General features: G+C 44.3%; 1 protein-coding gene across 2 annotated transcripts; it reads left to right on the forward strand.

Annotated features, from left to right (window-relative positions):
• Positions 1-1159: 1159 nt before the first annotated feature.
• Positions 1160-5132, forward strand: LOC129033983 (U8 snoRNA-decapping enzyme). 2 transcript variants are annotated; one of them, XM_054483278.2, is made up of 3 exons: positions 1160-3591; positions 3695-3964; positions 4811-5132. In XM_054483278.2, the coding sequence occupies exons 1-3, from the start codon at positions 3454-3456 to the stop codon at positions 4988-4990; spliced, it is 588 nt and encodes a 195-aa protein (XP_054339253.1). In that variant the 5' UTR covers positions 1160-3453; the 3' UTR covers positions 4991-5132. The 2 variants fall into 2 exon arrangements, with proteins under 2 accessions (XP_054339253.1, XP_054339252.1); XM_054483277.2 differs by having other exon boundaries at positions 3332-3591; positions 3695-5132.
• Positions 5133-19408: the final 14276 nt, after the last annotated feature.

The following is a 19408-nucleotide window of genomic DNA, read 5'->3' on the forward strand; positions in this document are numbered from 1 at the left end:
TGGGCCTGTAGATATTTATTTGATACTTCAAGTTATAATCCAATACTACTTATTTTGTTGCTCAAATTCTTTCAGCTTTGGCCACTAGGAACTTTTTCAGCTGGTCTCTGCATCTGTTTCTTTGACATACCTCCATCAATATCGATTTTTCTCCTTTTTTATTTGGTGAACTTTCTTAATTTCTGGCATCACAAGATGCTTTAGGCTTATTATATATCCATGTTGCATATTTCCTGGCCCAATGTTAGAATCAGCCGTTTCTCCAAAGGGCTTTGATTCCTTTTATGGAAAATGGTATTAGAAACCAAAATGTGGCAGTTGGTGTGTTTGTTGCTACTGGAATATCATTGCTTCTAAGCCCACTCAGCTGACAGAGGAAGGAAATATGTGTGCACACTAACCTTTGTATGTATACATATGTGTGTGCATGTATGTGTGTATATATATAGCCATATCTACATCAAGCTAAAAATGAATTCATACTGATGTTTCAAACTCTAATCTATTACTACATAGATCATTCTAGTCTCTTCCTAATATTTTAAATAGGTATTCCTTTGAATTTCTTATAAATTGTTAGATCAAGACGACAGTTCAATATTTTGGCAGAAATAATCCAAAGGAGGTAGTGTGCTCTTTTATCACAATGTGTATAACAACTGTCTATTCATGATGTTAGCAACCAATGATGATCATTCCCTAGATTCCATTAATTCTTTAAAGTTTAACAAGTGTTAAAATTTTGATTGGCTCTGTCCTTCCTCTTTGATTACCTGGAATACTTTGTGAAATAAATTTCCTCTCATTAACTATTTGGTGGCCCTGAGGAAGAGCTCATATAAAAAAGGCAGGATAAATGCTTAGTTCTTTTCATTATTATTTTTAAAATAATAGATTGGTTTTCTAGAATCCTCCCAGGCTGACCACAGAGTTATTTTTGGTTCCAGGTACCATTATGAACTTGGAGCAGCTCTTTAGGTACATGGCTCAGCCCTCTACCTGCAGCCTTGAGTTCTGGGCATTCTGCCTTAGGATAGTGGAATGGGGGATGGTTGGTGGGGGTGGGGCAGAGGCAGAGAAGGATTTGAAAGGGATGGCAAGGTTGGGGGCTCTAAAGGATTTCCATAGTCATCATATTCATCTAGAAAAAGCTCTGGTCTCCAAAATCATGAAAACTCGTATAGCTGTTGCCCTGGTTTTACAGTTTTTCATGTTGCCTTCGAAATCTTTGAAGTCATCTTTAAAAGTCCGTCTTTAAAGTCTCCTCAAGTAACCAGGAAAGAAAGAACAGCGTGAAGATCTGGAAAGGGCATGTTTGATCCTAAATCATTAAAGGTAGCCTATCTAGGAGAAAAACCAAGTCGCCTTTGGAATGCTAGTGGAAGGGGGAAGGCCCTGGTTCTCCACCCTGGTTATTAGTTACCTAAAACATATTTTAAAAACCGCGTATGTCCCTGCAGGACCCCATACATTCTGATTCAATTGGTCTGTGGTAGGAAAAAGTGGCAGCTTTTAAAAATTTTTATAAGCTTTTTGCGAGGTAACTCTAATGTTAAAGCAGGGCTATTTCCAAACCCCCTGGAACTCTAGCAGGCCAATGACAATTGTGTTGCACCTACAGACTCATCACTTTAATGCAGTTGCTTCATGTTATTAGATAATATCCCTGCCCCACAACGCAGAAGACTAAGCTAGGAAAGATGATGTCATACAGCTCATCCCTCCTTGGAACACTGGAGCCTGATGAGTGCAGCTCAGTTCCAACACTTGGGTCTTTATTTATTATTATTATTTTTTGTAGAGACGGGGTCTCGCTATGTTGCCCAGACTGGTCTCAAATTCATGAACTTGAATGATCCTCTCACCTCGCCTCTCACAGTGCTGGGATTATAGGTATGTGCCCAGCCCTGGGTCCTCAACGTAAGACATAGCACTGTGCCCCAACCCTCAACTCCAAGAATGGCTACATTTACTTCCTGCCTGGCACTGTTCTAAGTGCCTTACATATCTCAACATCCCTAATAGGTTGGTATCATCTCCACTTAACAGATGAGCTGCTGGGATCTGAGAGAGTTAAGTGACTTGTTAAGGGCACAAACCCGTTTCTGGGTGGGTCCGAACTCTTTCCCACCATATGCTGTCACTTACAGGCTTTGACTTTATGCCCAGCCCCACTCAAGGAGCTGCCTCCTGCTTTCTATTGCATAATCAATATTGACACCTGGTGTAGGGGCGCTCTGCAGGGTGGGGAAGGCCTGGCCTGGAGTGAGAGATCCTAAATCCCTGCTCCTCAGCATCAGGCCCTGAGGAGGCCTCTGCCCTCGTGGTAGGGTAACCCACCCTCCTTCATAGCTCAAAGGTCTGAGGGTGTTTGAGGGAAAGACTAGAAAGCCTAGGAGGCTTCTTCTACCTCTCACCCCTCCTCACTCCCAGTCCTGTGCCACAGGATTTCACTCACAGCTCCTTCCACCCCCACCCTTCCCCTGAAAATCTCACTGCCCTGTGACTTCTCCATGTGCCACTTCCTGTGCGTCAGACCCCCACGATCAGCTGCCCACTGCCTATGGCCACCCCAATTCCTGACTAGAACTACACTTATCACTGCTCACCCTTCTCCTACTCTCCCCCTCTCAGAAAATGACAGCACATCCAGGAAACTCGGAACCACCACTAGCCCAGCGTTCCCTCTTCCCCATTCACTCAGTTACCAAGTCCCCTCAGTTTCATCACTCAAGATAGTTGTCAGACCACGGCGCCTCTCCATCCTCATTTCCCTAGGATAGGCCTTGGTGTCTGAGGCCAACCCTGCCTCATTTCCTCCTAACCCCCACCCAGGCCTTGTGCTTTGTGTACCACCACACCCAACCAAATGTAGTTATTGCTTCTTTGGCTCCCAGCACTCAACTGAGCGCCCCAACTCTTCCTCACCTGCTGGGACACTCCAGCTGACTCCAGATTGTGACGTAGGCGTTTACGTACCAGCCTTTCTCCAGGTTCAGGGAACTGACACATCTTCAGCCCCGCCTCGCCGCAAGTCTCATTTCCTCCTGACTCCAACCCAGGCCTTGTGCTTTGTGTACCACCGAACCCAGCCAAAGCTAGTTTCCGGACTTGCTCTTTTGGCTCCCAGGAGCCTTTAGGTACCGGCCTTGCTCCAGGTTTAGGGCGCGGCCACACCTCTAGCCCCGCCCCACCGCAGGCCCAACCCAGAGGCTTGCTTTCGGTTTCTCTAGGGTTCCTGGGCCCTGGACTTCAACCCGGTCTGCAAGCCCCGCCCTGATTAGCTGCCTTCCGCACCGGTCGCGGCGCCCCGCCCTAAGGCGCCGAGGTTCCTCCCCTTATCCCTGCAGGGATTGGGCCTTGCGGCACCGCCCAGGCTCGGATTGGTCCGAGGTGAGACCCGCCCCTCTGCCCACTTGGGTCTTCGGGACAGCAGAGGAGCAGTGTCCGGCCATGGCCGGAGCCCGCAGGCTGGAGCTAGGCGAGGCCCTGGCGCTGGGGTCGGGCTGGCGTCATGCGTGCCACGCTCTCCTCTACGCGCCGGACCCTGGGATGCTCTTCGGCCGCATCCCGCTGCGCTACGCCATACTGGTGAGAAGGGGGCGCGCCCGGCCACTTTCTGCCTGAGCCCCCCACCCTCTCTGGGGGTCTCCTCTGGGGCGCCCCTGCCAATCCCCGCTTCCCCCTCCCACAGATGCAGATGCGCTTCGATGGACGCCTGGGCTTCCCCGGCGGATTCGTGGACACGCAGGACAGAGGCCTAGAGGACGGGCTGAACCGCGAGCTGCGCGAGGAGCTGGGGGAAGCGGCTGCCGCTTTCCGCGTGGAGCGCACTGACTACCGCAGCTCCCACGTCGGGTCAGGGCCACGGGTTGTGGCCCACTTCTATGCCAAGCGTCTGACGCTCGAGCAGCTGTTGGCTGTGGAGGCCGGCGCAACACGCGCCAAGGACCACGGGCTGGAGGTGGGACCAGCCTGGGACTCTGTCCCTTTCCCAATTTCCTCTTCTCCCAAAGCTTTCTCTCCCGCAAGAAAACATCCCTGGAGAAAAGTCTTTGCCCCTCTGACCTTGCCCTCTCCCCAGTTTTCTTGGTGGAGTTGGGATCGTGGCCATCTATACTTTGAATTAGTACTGCCAACCTGGGCTTTCTGTAAAGGTCTTTCCCACCCTTTACCAGGAGAGATCCTTTCTAGAACACACTCATCCATGTCTCTCTGCTGTTCCCTATTGACAGTGTGATAGATTATCACATTATCTAGGTGTGGCAACCTAGGTTTTATTCTTGGGGTTTGCTTTTCTTGTGTAGGAGATGTGGCCCTGATATTTCAGGCAGGGCTAGTAGATAGATTGTGTATGAAGGTGGTTCTCAAAATTTGGCAGGTAGCAGAATCATCGGGGCATCTTATTAAAATAGCGATTTCTCTCAGCATTCCTGCATTGGTGGCGGGGTAGGGGGAGAGGAAACCTGAGAATTTGTAGTTTTCAAAAGTTCCCAAATAATGCTGATGCGAATAATCTGAGGACCACATTTTGACAACCACTGGTGAAAGGGTATGAATACATCTTTGAGGCAGTAGCCACTAGAGGTTGAGAAGCAGATGTGGGAAAGATTAATTGATAGAGCTACTTAATATGTTTTGGGTCATTTTCCTGCAGAAGGTTGGGCCACTAGGCTTTAGTGAGGTGTGAGCCTTGGGCCTGGTTCTGCTGGAGTATTAAGGGGTGAGGCCTGATCTGCTGGAGAGAGGATGGAGTTAAGGGAATGAGCTACCTGGGGCCCCAATGTCTCCTGTCTCCTTCCTTTTACAGGTGCTGGGCCTGGTGCGAGTGCCCCTGTATACCCTGCGGGATGGTGTGGGAGGCCTGCCTACCTTCCTGGAGAATTCCTTTATTGGCTCTGCCCGGGAGCAGTTACTTGAAGCTCTCCAGGACTTGGGACTGCTGCAGTCTGGCTCTATTTCAGGCCTTAAGATTCCAGCTCATCACTAGAGGCAGCCCTCCATGGACCCATGAAAACTGAGATGAGGACCTTGGTACTAGGGAGGGAGGGAAGGACGTGGGAATGTTTTCTTACTGGACCTAAGAGATGATACATGATACCAGATTAAAAGAAGGAGAAGTGTGTACCATATGTTTTGAGCAGAGGACCCTCCAACTTATGGCATCGGGGGCAAAAAGTCACAGCTCATCCCAGGCACCCTGGCAGGTTCTCAGAGCCTGCCTCCTCCCTGTTTATATGTGTACAGCCTGGTAACCCCCAGGCATGCAAATATACAATCTGTAACAACACACAGCCTGACACCTTCCCCTGGTCATGTCCAGTTTAACCTTGAAGTGGCATTTGTCACCATACCCTGGTCCCTGATTGCAAGGAGCTTCTGAAGCAAGGGTGAGTCCTTCCCACACTCCTCCATGGCTGCCCTCCAGGGTCTAGCCCAGTCTATTTGTTAGGGAGGATAGAGAAACAGAGCACCCCCTGTGCTTCCTGAAAATAGACTTGCTCTTGTCTTGAGTGGTGACCAAAGCAGTTGGCTCTAAAAGGTGGGAGAGCAGCCCAACCAATCCCCAATCCTTTTCTTCTGAAACTGAGCAGGAAGGGTAAGGAAGTGGCTAGGTCTCCTTGGACTGAGCGTGGATATGAGACCTGTGAGAACTGGTGTCTCTCCTCTAGAGCTTTCATCTTTGGGATGCCTGAGACTCTCAGACTATCAGAAGGGAATTGACCCACCCCAGTCTAGCACCACCCTGCCTTCACTTCGTCTACATAAAGGTGGTATAAAAACATAGACTGGAGGAGGTAATCCATGGAGAGAGAAAAAGAAGAGGGCTCAGGACAAGGCCCTGAGGAAGCCCAATCCTAAAAGTTTGGGCAGAGGGAACCAGGCACGTTAAAGAAGACAAGAAAGTGGACTATGCTGAGTGCTTGTGAGGGTTTCACTAAAACAGAGGCAGAACTGTCCACTGAATTCAGTAACATGAAGTGTTTGATGACTATGATGGCAGGAGTTTCAGGAAGGGTGGTGTGGAAGGCAGGCTGTATTGGTTGAGTGAATGGAAAGTTGGGGAGTAGAACGTGTGAGAAGTTGGCCTTCAGGGGGCTCAGGTTAATAATAGAGAGCTATGGAGTCAAGGCATGTTTTAGATGGGAGGTAGAGCATGCCAATATAGATGGCAACAGTCAAGATGGTGTGATGAGAGAGATGGGAGGGGCACAAAGAGGAGGACCCCTGAAGGAGCAGAGTCCATGAGAAAGGAGGAGGGATGGGACCTTTGTAGGAAGAGACACAGCCCTGCAGCCTCATCATAGTGCTCAATAAAACAGAAAGGGGCAAGTATAGAAGATTAGGATGACTAAATTAATGGGGAAATGATGAAGGAGTTTGAATCTCTTCTTTGTGAAATGAAGTGAGACTATCAGCTAGATGTGGGTGGAGCACGTTCTCAGAAGGTATGAAGTAGATGTTTTCCTAGGTGTTGGAAAACAGGTTGATTAAGGAAACAGCAGAAGGACAGGGCAAGGCTGAGCTCTGAGATGGTCAGTTTAGAGTAGGATGCTGGGCACTCAGGTGTGTATGCATTGAGTGGGCCTCTGCACGCAGCTGTCTTCCCCTCATCAGGATTCAGGAGCTGGGATGGGTACACTTACTGCAGTGTTGGGGTTTTGCCAGGGAAGTAAAAGGAGTTGAGAGAAAGATGGGTCAGTTCAGAGGACATACACAGGAGAAATTGTAGTGATGAAATGTGCAGTCTAAGGTTTAATCTGACCAAGAAATTGGAATTGAAAACAGGAGGTGACTATGGAGGGATTAGGAAATTAGAGGTCTTGACAAGATAGAAACTCCAGCATGGTGAGGAGTTGGGCAGGGAGGTATATTTGAGCCAGACAGGAGTGCTTTGGAAACTGAGAGGTGGAGCAATCTCAGGTAAAGGCAAAATAGAGGGTATGACCTGGGGTTGCTGGCCAGAGCCAGGGAGGAGCCTTAAGAAGTGAAATCTAGGGTTGGTGAGGCTGGAGGGCAGGGTGAGCCTCCACATGGGTGCTGAAGCAAGAAACCGACAGATGTTGGGGAGAATGGTGTGACCTAGGAGTCAGCATCCTTGGTGAACAAGAGGAGTGGCCACAAGGCCAGTGGCACCTGCCAGAGGGGAAAGCAGGCATGACAGGATCGCATCTCCCAGGTGAGAGCCTTTTGAGGAAGGGAGGGTGGCAGTGGTCTGGAAGCTTGATGCAGAGCAATGTGGTTCCCACTGGCAGCCCTTGGTCTTAGAAGAATGGGAGTACCCAGTGGGGGAGCAGCTGTACAATGAGGTAGACTCCTAGAGGTTAATTATCATCTCCTAATCTTACCCTGACCCTTTTGTCAAACGTTATCTAGATTAAACCTCAGTATAGGCAGGCTGCAGGAAATGGACATTCCAGTGGCCCCTGGGGTCCCAGCCTGTAGCAGCTTCATCTGTGCTTTGTGCACTTGGTTCTCAGTCATCTCTGCAAGGGACCCTGACGCCTGGGAGATCAGAGTCACTGACCCTTTATGGCACTGCTAACAGACCCCTTCCCTCAGGTAATTCTGGATCCAGAACTCATTATGGGATGTAATCCAGGTCAACATTAATACCACTTGGAAGGTTCCGCTCTGTCTCACTCTGCTTGAGTATCCCACTGATCAGTCTCTCAGTACCTGCCTACTGGACAGCTCATCTGTCCACTTAACTGTATTAAATTTGCTTTTTATTTAGGTCTCTGGAGATGGTTGTGTGGGGAAGAGCCCATGACTTTCCTGTATGATCCCTTGAACATACTCTCCAAGTCAGTAGATTACTTCTCAGGCAGCCTTCATAAAAGTGTTTCACTGTACTGGGGTTTGTGTTCATCTCACTCACGTAGACAGTCTCTGGGTAGGCAGGTGGGGGGTGATACAAGTTCACACTCTGTGTTTCTCCTCCTGTTAGCCATTCCCACCCTGCTGATGTTTAAGGAAGGCCAGGGATGATGACCCACTTAAGCTTTCCTTGGCCTTGTTAAGTCCAATCATCTGGGGCGGGAAGAAGAGAAATGCTCATTGCAATCTTTGACCCCCACTAACTGCTGTGGTGACTTTGACCCAAGCCCTTGACCTCCTTTTCCTTATCTGAAATGTTGCTGTGATTCCTGTGGTGAGATCAGATGAGGCAGCACTTGGGATAAGCTTGCAGAGATGCATTGAGTGGTATGAAAGTACAGGATGCCATGTACTTTCCTGCTTCACAGCACATTTTGTTTCTTGCAAGGTGAGTGGCCCAGCTGCCTCTCCACAAACACGTGTTTCTGCCTTTCTCAGCATAATCAGCAAGATGTTCCCACTTCTCAGCATTGCACTTTTCTGCTGGTGCAGAATAAAAACACTTTGAGCCCCACCCTGTCCTGAGACAAAGTCCTCTGTGGTCACCTGGCATATGGCAAAGCTGCTGCTTTGGGCCGGAACATTTGAGGCAACAGTGACTTCCTCCTTTCCTAGTTACCGGAACCCTTAGAGCCGGGAGCCGGCCAGTGAAACAGACAAGGGGAGGGGAAGAGAACAGGGAAGGCATGTTTCCTATATGAGTTTCAGTTTATTGCACAGAAATGTTTTTGAAACCTTTATCTCCAATAGAATCATAAACGGGTGTCATAGAGTCAAAACTAGAGGAAAAAGTTTAGTCTGTAAACAAATCATTGGATGGCATCAGAATTTGAGCCGAAGTAAAAGATGCTGGATCTTGGCCCTTCTCAGAGAAGTATAGAAGGGCCAGGTAGGGGATTTTATTTACAACATGTTCAATTCTGAGGAAGAGGAGTATGGGCAGGGCAGAGGAAAAAGGAAAAATGGGAAACCCCCATGGACTTACGGCCCCCACAAAGAGAAACCATGTGCCTTCTCCCCACTTCCCTTCTGGCTTGGGCAAATGAGGCTCCCTTTAGGGGTAGAGGTAGTCTACAGGGGCCATGCTCCCTTTAGGGGTAGAGGTAGTCTACAGGGGCCAGCTGGGCAGAGATGAAATCTTGCAAAGGAACCTTTCTTACACTCGAAAAGCAAGAATAGCAAAGGGACTTTGGGAAGGACATAAAACAAGAAAAGGAAGCTCCTCACCAACAGCTCCCAGATGGAGGGAGTTTGTGTGTCTAGCATTTTCACCAAAGTGCTGCTCATCCTGATGCACAGATGCAGATTGGAGCTGCTGCCTGTGCCCTCACCATGGGTATGTACCCACCACAGGCATTCCCAGGTGATGCAGGGGCAGAGGATTCCCTCTTTCCACTCAGGATAACAACCCCTGGATGGGGTTTTCAACAAGTATAGAAAGCTCCTGGACTCAGCCAAGACCCTCACCTACAGTCCCAGTCCTCCCACCTTCTTCAGGTCTCTAGAAGACAGAACTGATGGGTTTACAACATCCTGTTATCCAGCACTAGTCCTAGGTTGTGGATGTAGGGAAAGGCCAGGTAAACAAGGAAGGGAGAACAGGTGAATGACCCCAATTGTTTGAAACCAAAAGAGAATTGCCCCTAATTAATTTAAGTAAACAGCAAGTAACATAGGTCTGTTAAATAGAAGAGGATGTGAGCACCAGATGCACATGATAAAGACCGTGCTCTGGAAGATTCATTCCAAGGAGTAGAAGTGGTATTTACTCAGGACATTTAAGGAGAGCAGGGACTCTGAAATGAGGTGAGAGAAAAGATAAGACATGCAGGAACAGCTGGCAACACCAAGAAAGAATTTAAGGAGAGGGATCTCTCTGTTAGAGAACTTAACATTACCCTAGAAACAGCAAAAGCATCATCAGCCCCAGGAAAATCTACCTCTGATATGGAGACCAGGCTTAAGAAAATCCCCTAGAACCCAGAGAAAAAGTGCAATACAAGGAAAATGGCCAAAGAGAATATCATAGATATAGAGATCAGACAATGAGAATCCAGAGTCTTGTTAAGTGATAGAAGGAAAATACTAACAACACATGTAACAGGAACAACATTTTAGAGGAAACAGGAAGAAAACTTCCCTAAACTCAAGATACTACACCAGAAGTGGGCAGTACTCACTATGTTCAGGGGAACAAAAAGATAAAAACTAAAAAGCATCAGAATGTTTTTTGTGTGAAGGAAATTTGTAAGGTAGGAGAATTAGGTCACTTACTACAGCACAAATTGCATGTCTGTCTAAATTGACATTTAAGTGCAAAAGCATGGATATTACTCATGTAGTTTTACTGGAAAACCATACAGATGTTTTTCAGGAACGTACAGAATGAATCAAAGTAAATAACTGATCGACAGGAAAACTGTAGGAAATTTGTGAGCTGGCTGTGAGGCAGTGGCTCCTATTATGTACAATTTTAGTGTTAAGTTCTGTGTTAATGATGGCTATCAAACAATATGTTAACATCTGAAAGGAAATATGTATATTGAGCATAATAAATAATTATTTTATAAAGAATGACAATAAATCATTTGATTTTATGCTAGTTCCCAGGTTCTCACTTATTTTAGTAAAAGTGAGCAGTGAGGAGGGAGAAAGAAGCATAAAAATGTGATTCTGCTAAGGAAATTAGCAGGATTTGGTTTCTGAAAATGGTAAGACTCGTGAAATTTTACTATTTCAAAGTACATATCAAAACAATATGATTCTGGCTGAATATGAAAAGACGAGAAAGAATGCCAGGGAATTACAGTAAAAAAGAGATCATCGTAATATTAATATCAAAGGCACTAGAATTCTTTAATTGATTAAAAGATTATCCACAATAATCACATAATCACCAACAATTTCAGATTATATACAGCAAAGTCTATTAGAAATTAATAAAATAGTATTAATTAAGAGAGTGCTAACATACTTTCATCAATGTTTGACAGTTAAAATGTCAAGTGTAAGTATGCCTATGTAGTATCGAAAAAGAATAAAAAGGAAGATGCTGATGACAATGAACATTTTAGGGATGCCTACTGTGTAGCAGGCACTATTCTAAGCTCTTTTCATGTATTAACATATTGAGTCCTTAGAACAATCTTATGATATAGGGATACTATTGTCTTCATACTCGAAACAGACTCAGCACAAAAGTCAAAAATATAATGAATGTACTTTGCTTAAATATTGAGCTCTGTAACTTCAAGCAGTGAATATAATTTTAAAGGGTCAGGAAACATTTAGCAAATTAGTCATTTATTGGACCTTATAAAACCTCAGTAGGCCAAGCACAGTGGCTCATGCCACCAAGGCATGTGGATCACCTGAGGTCAGTAGTTTGAGACCAGCCTGGCCACCATGGTGAAACCCCGTCTTTACTAAAAACAGACACACAAAAAAAAACTAGCCAGGTATAGTGGCTCATACCTGTAATCTCAGCTACTCAGGAGGCTGAGGCAGGAGAATTGCTCGAACCTGGGAGGTGAAGGTTACAGTGATCTGATATCGTGCTACTGCACCCCAGCTTGGGTGACAGGGAGAGGCTCTATCTCAAAACAAACAACAACAACAACAACAAAACTTCAGGGGAACATCACACATCAGGGCCTGATGGGGGTTGGGGGACTAGGGGAGGGATAGCATTAGGAGAACTACCTAATGTAGATGACAGGTTGATGGGTGCAGCAAACCACCATGGCACGTGTATACCTATGTAACAAACCTGCACATTCTGCACATGAAAACTTACAGTGTATATATATATATATATATATATATATATAACCTCAGTAAATCCTCTGGTCTTCTATCACCCTCTAAGAAATAATAAAGCACATACCAAGTTCTGGACCACATGTAGTAAAACTAGAAATAAATTACAGGGACAGACACTCTGAAATATTCCTGTTATGCCTTTCTATATTGTTCGAATCTTGCACAATATGTATGTATTCTATGGTCATAAAATGACTAGTTAAAAATAATAAAAAGGAACTATTTTTTTCTTGTGAGTGTATAGAAACCAGCCCTAATACATCTAAAAAAACAAAAAAAGGGCTCATGGGTAAGTGGGGACCTATCCCAATAAGCATTTTGGGGTAATATGTGGAGTTGAAGGAAGATCTCTTCCCCAGCCCCAAGTGATCAAAATCAGATTAGAGGCTGATTGACTGACTCTGGGCCGTGTGCTCGCATGGATCCCCTGTGCTGACTGGAATATGCAGTGTGACTGGGCCCTCTGCTCTCTCTGTGGCCAGCAGGGTGGAGAGTTGTGATTGCCAGTCTCACCAGATCAAGATCTGGGGGAGAAGAAGATCTGTATGGGAGGAGGCAGTATATAGCACAAACACCTGATGTCCACCACACAGCGGGGAGAACAAAGCCAGGTGAACTCACACAAAGGTGCAGGGCCAGAGATCATGTTATGTTAGAAGCATGTCCTATGGCATCCAACCTGGAATTACAAGAATAATAAAAAGGAAAAAAGGCTAGAAATTAATATTGCCAGAAGCTAGTCTGTGGAAAATTCTTCCTAATCTTACAGCTCATATACAAAAACAAACAAAAACACAAAAAACTTGAGATTTTTTTTAACATTTGACAAAAATTTTAAAACTTTACATTATGTTACCAATAACAAGTTGTGAAACCAAAAAAAAAAACTGTTTAAACTATCAGTAATTAAAAACACAGTTTGATTACCATCCTAGAGGAAAGAAAACTGAATAAACTTCCAATTCACCATGTGTAGAATGATAGCATAAAATCGTCATATGAAGACTAATCAAATAGTATGCAACTAAAAAAAGGTAAAAAAAATTATAAGAGCATATTAGGTAATTAATTAATTATGTTATTTTTCTGGATTTTTTCATGATTGTAGAATTTCTTAGTTCTTTCAAGTTGTAATTTGTTGTGAATTTATATTCTAAATCACTTTCCTTTCATATCTAATTTTGATTTCTTTTTTCTTAAAAAGTGTTCCCAGAGTTGTAAAAGATTCAAGCCCCACACAACACGTAGCTCTGCCCATGCATTGAGGCCTGGCAGCCCTGGCCACTTGGATGGAGTGAAGTGGGGCCGGAAGTAGCTTTTCACTATCTTATCTTCCCGGAAGACTCTGATGCTGGGGCTGAGACCCAAACGAGAAAGCTGGAGCATAACGAATAGGGAAATAACTATCATCTGTCTGAGTTTTTTTCAGTTAGTAGAACTAACTGAAGTTATTCCTTATTTATCCAAGAGACGGTAAGTTATGTAAATGTTCTATACCAGGACTTAGGGGTGATGAAGAGGATAAGAGGTGAGGGAGAGAGAGTAATCGAACCCCAGTGAGTGTAAGTGACTGACAAACGCTGGCCTCTGAACCTGAAGCCTTTCCTTGGTGTTGGTGTACTTGGTGGTCACATGGAGGATTTAATGTCCCTAAGGCAGTTGTCTTCCACGGGAGTGACACCCCTCCTTAAAGGGAGTCTTCCTGTTACCAATGTCATATAACAAACCATCCCCACATTTAGTGGGTTAGAATAACAGCAATTCATGGTTGCAGTCAGATGGAGGCGGGAGCTCAAGTAGCTGGGAGCTTGAGTAGTCTCTCAACTGAGAGCAGTAGTCTCTCTCTCTTCAGATCATCTCAGGGCCTCTCCATGTTGTCTGTTTGGGCTTCCTTACAGCATGGCCACCTTATAGCAGTGAGACTGCTTACGTGGCAGGTCTGGGCTCCAGCATGAATGTTCCATCAAGCAAGGTGGAAGTCGCATGGCCTTTTCTGACTCAGCCTTATAAGTCACACAACTTTACTTTTCCCGCATTCCATTGGTAACAAACTAGATACAAACTCACAAATTCAAGGAGTGGGAGGACTGGGCTCCAAATCTTGATAAAGGAGCAGCACAGTTCTGGAAGACGGTGTGGGACAGGAGATATTCTATGGCAATCTTTGGAAAATACAATCTGCTACAGTGTCCCCAAATCCTTATTGTATTTTTTATGATTTATTTATTTTGAGACAGAATCTTGCTTTGTTGCCAGGCTGGAGTGCAGTGGTGCAGTCTCAGCTCACTGCAACCTCCGCCTCCTGGGTTCAAGCAATTCTCCTGCCTCAGCCTCCCAAGTAGCTGGGATTACAAGCGCCCACCACCACGCCCGGCTAATTTTTGTATTTTTAGTAGAGACGGGTCTCACCATGTTGGCCAGGATGGTCTCCATCTCTCCACCATGTGACCCACCCACCTCGGCCTCCCAAAGTGCTGGGATTACAGGCGTGAGCCACCCCACCAGGCCCAAATCCTTGTTGTAAAAAGGAGGCACTGGATCTGAGAACCCTGTCACAGCCCTGAATACATTTCAGATGGTGCCAAGCACTAACTGGCAGGATTAAAATCAAAGTGCTTGGCAGCAGGTCTTGCTCCAGTGCTTGACTTGCAGCTGTCATCCTACTCCCACCTCACATGGGCCTGACAGACATGAGGCTGCCAAATCACATGTTAGAAACCTCTACAGATGGACACAGGTTGGTGCCATGTAAAAAGTCAGAGGGAAAGTTCTGGATTCTGGACTTTTTTCTTCTAAGTTTTAAAGCCGTAATAATGTTCTAAGAAACCTCAGGTCTGGCTTACCGTTGTTTCAGGTATTCTAAGACACACATCTTTAAAATCTCTGAAATAGGAATGAGTCTTACAATTGATGCCAGGTTTTGTTCTTGACATATTTGATATTTGCTGCATACGGCTTTAAAAGTTTTAGAAGGAATGTCAGCAGCTTGGGAAGAAATCCAAGAGACGAATGTGGGGAACTCTTAAGAAACATTGCAAATCATGGCTCTTAATGGCACAGAGGATGATGTTTTATAGAAAGATACAGACACCTATGATCCCAATTTGAAGTGGTTCAAAGAGAAGGATGCTGTGTAGAAGTTTTAGAGATATCTAAATCATTTTATTTTGCTTATATTTCCTTTCTGTGTATGTACAAAAGTGATCTATAATAAAAGCTCATGTCTAAACTAGTCTGAAAGATCTTTTTTAATGTGCAGAAAATTTTAAAAATACCTTTTAATTGGCAAGAAAACATCATGTTATGGCTCCATGGCAGTATTTTTCTTTCTTAATGGTACCTAAAATATTAATGCACGTTGCAATCAATGATGTCTCAGAGTGGGTGAAACACAGGAGATAAGCCTCATTTTCACCTCAGAGGCAGGTGAAGTCTTAAGTGACTTCTAAGAAAGAGCCTATGGAATGCAGTGATGTCTGAGAGGTGAGGAGTCAGAAATGTCAATGATGTGTAGGCCCATCCCCTATCTGAGAATCCAACACTTTGTACCCAAAGATCTGTTCAAATATTGGCTTTAATACCTCATTTCCCAAACTCAGATCTGTGGTCTGCCACAGTACTTCCAATTTTTAGGACAAAGAAGCTGAATGTTTGAAACTGGACACATGGTCTCCATAGGTATCAGGCATCTTGCTCTCAGACACTACTGAGAAAATGTCAATCCTCTTTTTAGTAACATTAATCACATTAAGTGCAACTCACATGCTGTTCATTCCTGGAATGTCCCACTTGTCAAGAGCCCCTGTAATGTCTGACTTGTCCTTCAAAACTCATAATCCCTTTAGGGCAGCTTTCGCCCCCTCTCTTCTGGGCTACCATTGCAACCAGAGTATGACTCTGCAATAGTGCATATGTCAATGCCCAGGATTCTGTGTTTAAATTGCTTTTGGCCCTACTAGAACATGACTTTATTTCCCCAGCATATGATATGTTTCTTATGAAGTAAACTCAATAAGCACTCAGTAAAATGCTTATTGAACACATGCTTCATGAGAAGTCTTGGCTCTTATGGAAGCTAAAGAAGCCTCCAAATAGAAGTTCATTTTGAATATTAATTTATATTAACTTTTGTCAAGAGTTTTCTCACATTGTGGCAAACAGCACTGGACTAAGATTCAAGTCTCTTTTACAAGGTCCTATGACCTTGGGCAACTTCCCTAACCTTACTGGTTCTTGGTCTCCCTGTCTTCTGTGAACCTCTCAAGGGTACCCTGTATTTTCCATTATTTAGCACAGTGCCTGACACACAGAATGTGCTCAATAAATATTTATTTTAATAATGTAATCTGTAAAACAAATGAAGGGATTGGACAAATCTCAAAGGGCACTCCTTGGTTTCCTCATAATGCAAATAAACACTTCCCACCTCATCCAATCAAAACACTTAATAATTCTTAATTCATAGGATATAGTTTAACAAAGTAAACTTATAAGGCTGCTTGGAGGTATCTCAGCAACTTATTACCATCCTAGCAACTTACTACCATTACACTCAAATGATGGGTACAGAACAGATAAATTTACCTAAGGTACATGTTGAAGTTTGGAACTTAAGGCCATTCTTATCGATTACCATGTAATAAGGTTTTATTGGTTCCTAGAGACACTCCTCAGACCCTCTCCCACCTATTGGCTGATACCTGAAATTTTATCATTCATCTTCTTAGTGTGAAGGTCTATCTTTAAAAAAACTGTAGAATAATCATAATTTTTTTCAATAGTGCTCAATACTAAAATAAATATCTTTATGTATTAGCTACGTGGAGCTTTTAAAGATAACATTGGTGAGTTGAGAAGTAATATTGTTCCTGTTTCATGATATCATATATATATAGTGGTATATTTATCTCTATCTATATGAATGTATATCTGTGTGTGTGTGTGTGTGTATATATATATATATATATATATATAGAGAGAGAGAGAGAGAGAGAGAGAGAGAGAGAGAGAGAAAGGGGTCTCACTCTGTCACCCAGGCTGGAGTGCAGTGTGGTGTGATCACAGCTGACTGCAGCCTTGACCTCCCTGGGTTCAGGTGACCCTTCCACCTCAGCCCCCACAAATAGCTACAGGTGTTCCACCTCAGACCCCACAAATAGCTACAGGTGTTTGCCACCACACCTGGCTAATTTTTTATATATATATACATATATTTTTTGGTAGAGACAGGGTTTTGCCACATTGCCCAGGCTGGTCTTGAATTCCTGGGCTCAAGTCCTTCACCTGCCTCGGCCTCCCAAAGTGTTGAGATTACAGGCATGAGCCACCACACTTGGCCCATTATGACATTTTAAGGGAATTAAATTAGTAAATCATCACTGCAGATCTGCTAGTATGACAGCTGGTGGCAATTTGTCATATGTTGTTTGTAGTGGGCAGGTTAAGCCTGCAAGTTCATATGTTATAGCCAATGGTATAACAAAAGTCTTTGCTAAAAATCTTAGGCAAGCCACATTTCCCTTGGAGCTCTGTATTGGATGTCAAGGTATTAAGTTAGTATCACTCATTTATATCAATGCATGAAGAAAGGTCTGGAAGTGCACTCTTTAAGTGGGGGAAAACTACAAAGTTTCAAGGATAAAAAATGGAGCAACAGAGACATTACTAAAATGGAAACAAAATTATGTTCAGAAGGAGGCATGGGGCACCCTGGATTTTATTAAATAACAATTAATTGACATTCCATTAATTAACAATTACCACAATAATGCTCTATAACAACACACAATGTCAGCAGTGAGCAACGTAATCATCTATTTAGCTTGTGTGCCTGCAGCCCTCCAGCTGGCCTGGAGTTAGCTATTCTGGGTTGGGCTTGGCTGGGACTGATTTTGCTGCATGTGTTTCTCATCCTTCTCCTGGGACCAGCGGGCTAGATCAAGATGTTCATCTCTTGGTTACAGCAGTGAAGCAAGGAACAATTACACAAGTGCTTTTCCAGCCATTAGTGATACCACACCCACTAACATTCCATTGGTGAAAGCAAGTCACACGGCTGAACCCAAAGTTAAGAGGCAGGGAAATATATTCTGCCTTTTGGTAAGAGGAACTTCAAAGTTCAAATGGTAACAGGCGGGAACAGATACAAGGAGAGGTAGAGAATTAAAACTATTCATGCGGCCGGGCCCAGTGGCTCACGCCTATAATCCCAGCACTTTGGGAGGCCAAGGTGGGTGGATCACTTGAGGTCAGGAGTTCAAAACTAGCCTGACCAACATGGTGAAACCCCAACTCTACTAAAAATATAAAATTACCCAGGCATTGTGGCGTACTCCTGTAATCCCAGCTACTTGGGAGGCTGAGGCCAGAGAATCACTTGAACCCAGGAGGCAGAGTTTGCAGTGAGCTGAGATCATGCCATTGCACTCCAGCCTGGTCAATAAGAGTGACACTCCATCTCAAAAAACAAACAAACCAACAAAAAACTATTCATGCAATTTATCCCATATACTAAGATGTAAATTATTTACAGCGGGTGTTATTTCCAGTAAACCAAGCCCATTGGAAGAATGGTGGATTTTTCAGGTATCATTAAATTTGGCTGAAAACCTCCCAGCTCTGCCTGTGATCTGCAATCTTGTCATTCCCAATTAGAACATTCTGGGCTGTGAACAAACAGAACATTAAAAACCAGTAGAACTATCCAATTGTTTCCTGTCTTTTTATTTGTTTTTAATTGAGATGTGGGCACCTGGGTGGTTTTGACTGAATTTCTTACTAGAAGAGGAAAACCTCCTTCACAGCTTTATGTCAGGAACATGTATTAATAAATGCTGCTTACCAATTATGGAAGACCAAACAAAATGGACAGGAAGAAAAGGGTGGGTAAGCTCACTAATAAACTTCATTCCAAACTTCCTTAAGCAAACCCATCTGCCCTTTCTTGTTGACAAAGGAAGCTAGAAAACTGACCTTTTGAAGTTAACCCTGTAGAAGTATTGGCACTCACCCTTAATTTCTACTGACCTATTCATTGGCTAATGGATATTAAGGTGTTTTGCCTGTCTGGTTGCCTCATTGATGTTGGACCTGTCAGGTGGGTGCCAGATCTAATTCTGATTCTGCATGACTTTCTGAGCAGTAACTGCTTAATCACACTACTTATGGAGGCAGCCATAATGACTGGAACTCTATAGCTCAAATTCAGTGCTCACATACAAACAAGCTGCAAATTCAGGACTCAAACTCTACTTCCAATGTGAATAAAAATCATTTTGCTTAAGTAAGCCTATCTCCCTTTATTATACGTGCCAATACAGGGAGTTGTGTGCTGAGCCCCCTGTCATGGAATGTAGGAAGTCAAATATAGTTTTGGAAATGCAAACACATTTTCATTTGCTGATGGACATGTATTATTTATGAAGTCATTGGTTGTAAATAATAGAAAATCCAATTTAATCCTTTTTGGTTCATATACTGGAAAATCTCAGGGTATATGAGTTTCAGGGGAATTTGATCCAGGGGCTTGATAATTCAGTTTTTCTGTTTCACTAGACTCTAATATGTATAGTGAAGGCTCCATTGCAAGGCTGGTTCCCCTTATTTGAATCTAAGAGACAGTCCTTACGTTTGCAATGATTGGTCCACCCTGAACCAATCCCTGTGGTCAGAGGAAGGGATTGGGCTGATTGACTGAGACCTGGGC

Source organism: Pongo pygmaeus, chromosome 2, assembly GCF_028885625.2.
Source record: "Pongo pygmaeus isolate AG05252 chromosome 2, NHGRI_mPonPyg2-v2.0_pri, whole genome shotgun sequence".
NCBI lineage: Eukaryota > Metazoa > Chordata > Mammalia > Primates > Hominidae > Pongo > Pongo pygmaeus.

Bases quoted from the DNA above. Each gene is read 5' to 3' on its own strand.
- LOC129033983 (XM_054483277.2), top strand. From the start codon at position 3,454: ATGGCCGGAGCCCGCAGGCTGGAGCTAGGCGAGGCCCTGGCGCTGGGG. The intron at 3,592-3,694 runs GTGAGAAGGGGG...CCCCTCCCACAG, and splicing joins CGCTGCGCTACGCCATACTG to ATGCAGATGCGCTTCGATGG.